A 10,214-nucleotide genomic window follows, 5' to 3' on the forward strand; every position below is an offset into this window, starting at 1 on the left:
GGACTCGCTGTATCGACCTAAAAGGAGAGTATGTTGAAAAATAAAACCGACTTTGGACAAAAAAACGTCTCCGTGTTTCATTTTTCAGGGACTTATCAGACTACCTAGTATATAATAAAGCAAAGCTTTGAAAACACTGTTTTCCTAAGAACTTATCTTTCGTTTAGATAATGATCAGCAGGCTCGTAATGCCAGCAGTTCTACAGCTCATCAATCCTGAAATTCAAGACTTTACTGTACCCTGGAGTACTTCACAGTTCTGGTATTTAGCCCAATATGCAATGAGTACATTAACCATTCTTGTACCAAAAATGCCCGCTGAATTTCTAAAGAAAAACGGGTCACTGAGGTATATATTTTTGATTCAAAATACCTCGAGAAAAATAATATTCTTTAACAAATCCTTCCGCAGATTGATAATGATGCTTGAGTGGGGTATGACAGATGAATTTGATTCTACCATAATTATGAATTTGGTGAAGACTATTTGCTCTATCATTACAATAAAGTGTAAAATGATATTGGACGCTTTTTGCGAGCATGGAGTAGTTGTCTCTCTAACAAGTAAAGATTATTTTAATTCTTTGAAATTTAAGTATATTATGAAATTAATTTCAATAATGTATACAGCACAAACCGTACATTTTGGTTCTGGCTTAATTCCCATAGTTCTCTTTGAATAACCGAAGTCTGTTGGGACTGTTGTTATAACTGGACATACCACCTCATGATAAACTAATTTATCATACTAGACATGATTTTAAATTCACGAAAAACATTTCTCACATCAAGTTGGTGGTTCGTTGTATACTTTTAAAACAAACAATGTGAACAATAACGCAGCTTCGGATTGGATTGGCACTTTGGTTGACGAAAGAAATGGTCCGAAAAAAGTTTCCTGCGATAAATGGAGACTGGGTGTTTGGAATGCTAGAGGTGTGAATGCTTTTAAGGAGAAGGAATTGCGGGATACAAAAGAAAGTTAGATAATGTATGTAAACCTGAAACGAAGATGTGATGTTAAAAATATATAGAAAAGGGACTCGAACTATGATCAAGAGTAGATTAGGAATCACATGGTAGTGCATCTTCCAGATTGTAGCGGGTTAAAATGAAAGTGGAAATCAGAAGACTTGTGACACTGGGGAAAGAATCATTCTGCTCGGATTTTTGAGCAGCTGGATTAGTTCACAACGTGCAGGTATTGCCAGGGTACTTGGTCATTTCGGAGATCCAAAAATCAATGAAAATGGGGACAAATTGATTAGCTTATGCTGAAAAAAACACGTGTTTAATGCAAATATTGGTCCAGACATAAAATCATCCACATGTATATTTGGCACAGTTGTGAAAGTAGAGTATAATTGAGCGCACGGATTGCACAATGACCTTAATGTTCGGGCTCAGGCTACCTAGTAGGCAAGAGAGAGGGTAACGCGTTGCTACGGACCGAGTTGATTGGACATGACGGCAGTTTCAAAATTATTTGACCAATTAACTCGATTCGTAGCCCAGCGTTACCCCCTCTCTTGCCTACTAGGCTGGCTGAATCCACGCGCTAAGGCCGTTGTGCAATCGGCTCACTCAATTGACTTTGCTGTAGCGACACATCACCTCATGATGAACTGACTTTTCACATCACACATTATATTATTTTCACGAATCCTAGAGGCTTAAATGCACTTAAGGCAATGGAATTGCGGGATACAAACGGAATTTACACATTGTATGTGAACCTGAAACAAAGATGTGATGTTAAAAAGAATAGAAAAGGGACTCGAACTATGGTCAGGAGTAGATTATGAGTTACATGGTAGAGTATCTCTCAGATTGTTGTTGGTTAGAATGAAGGTAGGAATCAGAAGACTTGTGATACTGGGAAAAGATCCATTCTACTCGAATATGTGAGTAGCTGCACAGTGGTCTAGAATAGGAATTTACTGTTCATAATCGCCCACAGGTCGTATTTCTTAACCCATTTAAAAGTTTTTTTTAGAAATGCTCAGCAATTAATTTTTAAGAGAATTGTGGTTTGCTTTTTTCAAATTTTTTTTACAGAGCAACAATATATAAACAAATATAGTGACAAAATTGACCATTTTAGCTTTGTGAATTTTTATCTCAAGAAAAAATAGAGATAGAAACTCACTATCAGCCGGAATTATTGCACATGCATTCATAGAACATAATGAATTTTAATAATATTTAACTTAATTATTATAAACAATTTCTATAAAGAAATTCTTTATAAACGAGTTTTTCTCATAGCTGAATTGATTTTTCTAAACAAAAGTGATTCACAATTGTCTTTAAAGCCATTTATATACTTTAAGCTTTATCAAACATAAACAATATAGATTGTTTATAACAATTTAGTTGAACAAGTCTCCTAATCGGCCGTTTCTTCGTAGAAAAAAATGTTTTTTTCTTCAATGATTATTAAAGTGACATTTATTGCAGTGACTAACCAACGAAATTAAATAAAGAATAATTTATGTGATTGTTATAAACCATTTTTTTAACAAAACTATGATTTATTTTTTTAACATTCTGTACTTGCGTTTTTAGAAGTCACCTATCTTTCATTTGTTGTATGCAACTTCCTGAAAAATAAATGAGGAACAAGTGAAAATAAGGTGCAATAACGCTGTGCTTGCGTATTCACAAGTCACTTATCTTTCATTTGTTTTGTACGTAACTTCATGAAAAACAAATGAAGAACAAGTGACCCTCAACTAAAAAGTACAGTTCCAGGTTCACCGCTAGGCGGGTATCTCTCGCACACGCTCTCGCAAGAGAAATCATAATTTTCGTTTATATAACTGAGAGAGGCTGCGTTGAAATTATCTTTATATGATTTGCTTTTGGCGTCATTTTTAAATATCTTCTGCAGGTTTGGACATTGCAATTGTTTGTATTATTATTTCTAATAAAAAATGGATACTCTCAAGGTAGGTAAGAAGGTCCTTTGTGATTTTCTTATTGCCAATGAGAGTACTGACGTGCAAGGTTTGTTAAGTTTCATGCAAACTGAGTACAATCTTGATCCTGGGCATCTAGAAATAGTAACTAATCATTTGAATTTGTATTTTTACCTATATTTCAGAAAAAATGGAAAGAATGTTTATGTATAAAAAGTCAGTTTGAAAAGAGGTTCGAAAAGTGGCTAGAAACTGACTTCGTTGTTACCTTTTCTTTTTTACTTTTTCGAAAAGTGGCTAAAAACTGACTTCGTTGTTACTTTTTCTGGGATAAAATCAAAAGGAGGAAGAAAAAGTTCTGATACAAAATTCGAAGATGCTTCTGCTGCGACAAAGAGACGAAAATTAATGTCCAGTGAAGAGAGTTTTACGGCTGCTGAGATACAGGATGCATTTCTGCGAAGTTTACGAAAGAGTGGAAGAAAAAAATTGCAAATGCTAAAGTCGTTCTTTTGAATTCTAACGATAATGAAAATTTAAACATTTCAGGTAAATCTGACTTTGAATTATATGTGCCATACTCTTCAGAAGAAGCTTTAGCTTTACTGCAACAGGTCAGACTATCAAAGTATCAATATAATACTATTCACTTACAGGCCAAAGAAAGAAAGGCTGACATTTATCCTTTATATGTGAATGTATTAGAGTTTAAAAAAAATTGTTATCCTTCAATTATTGGAATATCGGAAGAAGGAGCCATGGTTGAGATTCAGTCTCTTATTGATCACACTATTCAACGTCTTTTTAAAGATCCGAATTTATGCCTTCCAATTTCAGAGAATAGATTAAAGATCACTTATTTGGACTTTGAAATTAAATATGGCATCAAAGGACTGTCAACTGATGCAAAATACAATCAGAAGTTTAATAACAACGATTTGACCAATGATTCTTTTTTCACAGCATCAAAGTGCCAATATGGTTGAGGGTAAAGCACACGGGAGAAACAATTTGGATTAATCCTCATAGTCCCTCGCCAAAACGTTGTATACCTATCATGATTAATTATGTAAAGAAAACAAAGGACTTCACGAAATCGGAAATCAAAAATATTAAGACACAATTTCAGAAGCTTAGACCCACAACAATTACTACGACTAATGGTGTGTATATAGTGACAACAGAAATGAAGCTAACTATGTTGGATGGAAAAGTTTGTACAGCTCTCACTGATACTCCATCATCTTCTGCTTGCTACATTTGCAAAGCGACCCCATCACAAATGAATGATCTAGAGCGTGTAAAGCAGAAGAAAGAAATTGTATCCAGCTTAGAATTTGGTCTTTCTACTTTGCATGTCTGGATTAGGTTGATGGAGTGTATACTACATATTGCTTATCGATTACAAATCTGCAAATGGAGCATATGCAAGAAATAGGATAAAGAAACGATGAAAGAAGCTAAGAAAAGAATTTGCAACGAATTTCAAAAGAAAATGGGATTAATAATTGATCAACCAAGTCAAGGATCTGGCAACTCTAATTGTGGTAATACGGCTCTTAGGTTTTTCTCGAATGTTGATCAAGTGTCAGAAATAACTGGAGTAAATAAAGAACTCATTAAAATGTTTAGAAACATACTACAAATGTTAGTTAGTAGCAGAAAAATTCCTCCTCTCTTTTTCAACGAGTATGCTTTTAGGACAGCAAAACTGTATGTGAGCTTATATCCATGGTACTACATGCCTTCTTCAGTTCATAAAATAGTACTACATGAGGAAAAAGTTATGGAGAATTTCATGCTGCCAAATAGCATGTATTCCGAAGGAGCTTCTGAAGCCAGGAACAAGGATATCAAGAACATTCGACAGTTCAACACACGAAAAATCTCTCGATTGCATACTATGCACGACCTAATTCACAAACTCCTTGAGTCCTCAGATCTTTTCATTGCATCCTTGAAGCCTGAATGGGAAAAAGTTGAAGTTGAACTTGATCAAGGACTCGATGAACTAATAGAACAATTCGAATCTAAAAATGATTCGAGTTCTGAATCGTAATTTATTTATTTTAAGTTTTTTATAATAATCTCATTATTATAAGTATCAATTTTTTCATTGATTCAATAACACAAATAAGATTATCACAAAAATGATTGAACAAAAAATAACTTTTTTTCCACGACCAACCGCAGATTGTCACGCATTGTTTTAAAATTGTTATTAACAATTACGCAAATTACTATTTAATGTCCCATATCCAATTTTGGAATCACTGTTAGTTTATTGTCGGATAATTTCAGTGGAAAACCGTCCTTTTTGCATGTAAAAAAAATAAATCTTTTTTTTTTTAATTGTTTATAACAATCATATAAATTACTCTTTATTTAATTTCGTTGGTTAGTCATCGCAATAAATGTCACTCTAATAATTATTGAAGAAAAAAACATTTTTTCTGTGATGAAACGGCCGATTAGGAGACTTGTTTAACTAAATTGTTATAAACAATCTATAGTGTTTATTTTTGATAAAGCTTAAAGTATATAAATGCCTTTAAAGACAATTTTGAATCACTTTTGTTCAAAAAAATCAATTCAGCTATGAGAAAAACACGTTTATAAAGAATTTGTTTATAGAAATGTTTATAAAAACAATAGTTGTTAACTCATGCTAATTTTTTTGTTACAAATTATGACTCTTATGAAAAATATTAGCAACTAGCGTGAAATAAACGATTTTTTCTATGATAAAAAAACACTAAGAAGAATTTGTATATAAAAATTGTTTATAATAATTAAGTTCAATATTATTAAAATTAATTATGTTTTATGAATGCATGTGCAATAATTCCGGCTGATAGTGAGTTTCGATCTGTATTTTTTCTTGAGATAAAGATTCACAAAGCTAAAATGGTCAATTTTGTCACTATATTTGTTTATATATTGTTGCTCTGTAAAAAAAAATTTGAAAAAAGCAAACCACAATTCTCTTAAAAATTAATTTCTGAGCATTAAAAAAAAAACTTTTGAATCGGTTAAGAAATACGACCTTTGGGCGATTATGAACAGTAAATTCCTATTCCAGCCCACTGTCAGCTGGGTTGGTGTACAAAGTGCAGGTACTGACAGGGTGCTAGGTCATTACGGAGATCCAAAAATCAATGATAACGGGGACAAACTGAATAGCTTATGCTTAAAAAAAGACTTGTTTAATGCACATACTTGGTTCAGGCATAACATTATCCACATGTGTATTTGGCGCAGTGGTGAAAACCAAGTATGATGAAATATTTAAATTTTCGATCAAAAAATTGAATTTGCAAACAAATAATATAATTTCGCAACCAATACTTTTCTACCGAAAACCAAAAATTCATCATTTTAAAACCAGAAAAAAACGAATTTTTAACTAAATAGATAAATTGTCTTTTAACCAAAAAACAATCGAATTTTCAACAAAACAGATAAATTATCAACGCAAGAAAATGAATTTTTAATCAAAATAGATAAATTTTCGAAGAAGAATAATTTTCTTCTAAAAAAGGTGAAATTTCAATAACAACAATAAAATTTCATCAGAAATTTTAAGTTAGTGTCTTTAAAACTGAATATTAAAACATAAATAATAAAATAAATATTTAACCAAAAATAGAATTGTTACATTTTCAGATAAAAAATTTAATTTTCGACAAAATATTTTAATTTTCGACGAAAGAAAGGAATTTTCAACCTAAAAATATAAATTCTTAACCAAAAATGACACAGTCAAATAAAAAAATTTTTAAATCTTTTTTGAACAACAAAAAGATAATCGAAATTACTATGAAATAGTTCAATTAAAAAAAAATGAATTGATTGCACTAAGAACAACAATAATATTGTATCAAAAAGATATACATTTTTAACCTTATAGTTGAATTTTCAATTAAAAAACATACATTTTTAATAAAAAATGGAATTCTTACATTTTCAGCAAATAAAAAAACTAATAAAAAAGAAATTTTAACCCAATATTTACATTTTATCCAAAAAAATTAATTTTCAAACAAAACGAAGAATTTTCAAACACATAATTTTGTACTGAAAAGGCGAAATTTCAACTAAATAAATTCGATTTCAACTAAAACAATGTATTTTCGAGCATGGAAAGATATTTTCCAATAATTAGTTTTCTAAAAGCCAAAATTTCAAAAAAATGAATTTGCAACACAAAAAAACGAATTTTCCATATAATAGATGAATTTTTACCCATGAATACTATAGTATCATTTTCAGTTAAAAAAATAATTTAAAGAAAAACGAATTTCCAAATAATACATTAATTTTCAAACAGATAGTTGAATTTGTCAACTAAAGAAGATAATTTTTTAACCAGAAATCGTATAGCTTAATTTTTATCTCAAACAGAACGTATTTCAAGAAAATAGTTGGACGTTTTAACAAACCATTGAAGTGGCGAGGGCCGAAAAATCTCACGTTCTGGTGACACTAAATCAGCGTCATGTGTTTATATGAAGCGCAATATGGAAACATCCAAAAAAATCATCCAAAAAATAAAATTATCTTATTGACTCATTGCTCATCTATTGTGTCACAGAGTGTCAACAATACATGATTTTGCAATATTTCCTCACGAAACTCTTGGCGCGCGCTTTTTTATTCAGAAGGCAAGTAAGAGGAATTTATATGCATTTTGCATACTGTTTTTGGGTTAAAACAAAATTTCTTAACTGAAAATTTAACTGTAACATTTTTGATAAAAAAAGATATTTCGTGTTTTAAACGTGTAAAAAACTAAGGTTATGAGAGATTCTGAAAAATTCGAAGTACACGGGAGTCAAAATGGAGAATTTACAAAAACCAGGTTGCAGAAAGAATGAATGGAGATGTTTGGTAGAATGATCAAAACTGCGTGGCTGTTAACGAGAAGAGCCCAGTGGGCACAAAACCATAAACATCCTAAGAACGTCCCCAGTGGGCAAAAAATTAAGGAAGTCCCAGAGCCGTCTTTTATAACGTGTGTTTTGGTCAACCTAGGAATGCTCTTAAAAGGTCTAATGTCAGTACAAAAGATGTCCCGAGACCGTCCATGTCCTTAAGACGTCTTTAGGTCATCTTTAGGATATTGGACGTCTTAGAGACGTTGATTGGCCTAACATAGGACGTCTTAGGAACGTCCCAAGGACATTCTTGGGATTTTCATAGTTGTGTGCCCACTGGGTGCTTGGGACGTTCCTAGGACGCCCAATGTTAATCCAATCAATGTCTCTAAAACGTCTATTGTCCTAAAGAAGTTTCAAAGACACAGGACGCTCTCGGGAAATCTTTCGTACTGTCATTAGACGTCTTAAGAGCATCCCTAAGATGTCCGAAAGACATGTTCCAAAAGACGTCTTAGGCATATCTCGAACACGTCTTTGGGAAATCCTTAATTTTTTGGCCCGCCTGGGAGCGTATTTCCAAAAGTTTAATATCTCAGGTCTGATCAATGGCGAGAGAATTAGACTAGAAAATGATAATAGGGTTAAGAACAGAAATGTAAAGAGACTAGTTAAGACTAGGAAAGAAAGTAGCAGTAGGGTTAGTCGGAATCAAAAATTTTTATGATGAAATGGTATGGGATGTCGACAAAGTTAAAGGCCATATGAAAGAATTTTTCAGAATATTGTATGGAAGTGAAGCTAGGGAAATGACAGCGACCCGTATCAGGACGATATCGAGGAAGGAGTATGCTTTTTAAATAAGCAATGAGTGAATTTTTGAATTATCTAAGAATTTTTCCTTCTACACATCGGTTACTTATATAAATTTACCATAAAGATTCCTTGATCCCTATAAGTATAACGAAGCTTGAACCAAACGAGGTACGATTGCCCCGAAAGGGATCTTTCTTAATGGTATAATAATAATAAAAAATATCTTCTTTAGAGCTTGTGAACCATATTTTAAACTTTGAAAGTCTCACTATGCAACATCAGAGAATCTTAACTCTTCTTATGATAAGCATTCAAGACGTGATGAATAATAAAATGTACCTACGAGAAATGTATGGTGATCAAAGTATAAAGCTTGTTTTGCGTTTACTGCAAAGATGTTTTCATCAGAAAAAAGGAGAATTCAAGCTTGACCAACGGTAAAGTTTATTGGTACATATTTATATATTATACATATACACTCTTGGTCCCATAAAAGCGGATCCGGTTTTGTAATTCCTGGACCTGCTGGCCCATGCAGTTTCTTAGGGAGCAGGGCGAGAGACGGTTGCAACTCTTGCCTCGCAATGGCCGCAGTACGCAAGTACTCCGTCCGATATATTGCGCAAGATTATGCATTCCAACTGGAAACTTTTCAGGCGCCCCTGAATGTTTGCATTTCGAGGGTACCAATTTAGTAAAAAGGCCAGTGCAAAGCAACCCTAGAAAATATTATTGTATGGTAATTGAAGTGTACATATAAGGGGCCGACTATAAACTACGATACCAGTTTTAGGGGATTAGGGGTCACGCGAAGAAATACTTTTGGTGACCAGGGGCTCGCGGGTGGGAGAAGGGGTCAGTGGAAGTAACTTTACGAACATTGATAATGTTTAGTATGTTTCCTGATGATAAACTTTGTTAAAATTTATCACGAGGAAGCGTATTAAGCGGAATAGTTACAATATGTCTTAAGAAATTTGAAAATCACTTTCATATATTACTATTTACATTCTTTTCCCAATTTATCTCTATTCCCCTCTTTTTAAATTCTTTTTTCCATTTCTTCAAGAAACTTCCCGCTTTTCTCGTTTTTTCGCTTAAATTCGAACTGAGTTAATGGAACCCGATTAGAAAATCAAACTATTTTTGGCTGAAAAGCTTACCATTATATTTTTAGGTCGGAATTCATCTCGTTCCATTGAAAATTTAATTAATTTGATGAAAATAAAACTATTTTGTTGAAAGAGTCACCTTTTTGGTGCACAGTTTAACCGCTTAGTTGAAAGTTCAAATACTTTGTTAAAACTTTTTTTTAAGATTCATCTGTTTTGTTAAAAATTGAACTCCTTTACTGAAAATTCGTGCCATTTTTGGATAAAATTTTTTTTAACTGAAAATTTAATTATTCCATCTTTTGTTGAAAAATTATCGTTTTTAGTTAAAAATTCAACTACGAGGGTAGTTCAATAAGTCCTTAGAATGACCAACAGATGGCGCGCACTCCTGAGACAAAGGAACAATCCAAACAGTGGATTTCCACAGGCGAACCAGCTCCAAAGAAGGCAAGGACCGTAAAGTCAGCTGGTAAGGTTATGGCTAC

At 32.7% G+C, this 10,214-nt stretch overlaps 1 protein-coding gene across 1 annotated transcript in view; it reads left to right on the forward strand.

The window, feature by feature from the left end:
* LOC117176437 (cilia- and flagella-associated protein 69-like) overlaps positions 1 to 10,214 on the forward strand; it is a 21,356-nt gene that overhangs the window by 6,057 nt on the left and 5,085 nt on the right. The window contains exons 5-7 of the mRNA XM_033366677.1: positions 168 to 349; positions 413 to 564; positions 8,847 to 9,051. Coding sequence (XP_033222568.1) covers positions 168 to 349; positions 413 to 564; positions 8,847 to 9,051 — 539 coding nt within the window. The remainder of the gene's footprint in view (positions 1 to 167; positions 350 to 412; positions 565 to 8,846; positions 9,052 to 10,214) is intronic.

Source organism: Belonocnema kinseyi, chromosome 7 (assembly GCF_010883055.1).
Source record: "Belonocnema kinseyi isolate 2016_QV_RU_SX_M_011 chromosome 7, B_treatae_v1, whole genome shotgun sequence".
Lineage (NCBI taxonomy): Eukaryota > Metazoa > Arthropoda > Insecta > Hymenoptera > Cynipidae > Belonocnema > Belonocnema kinseyi.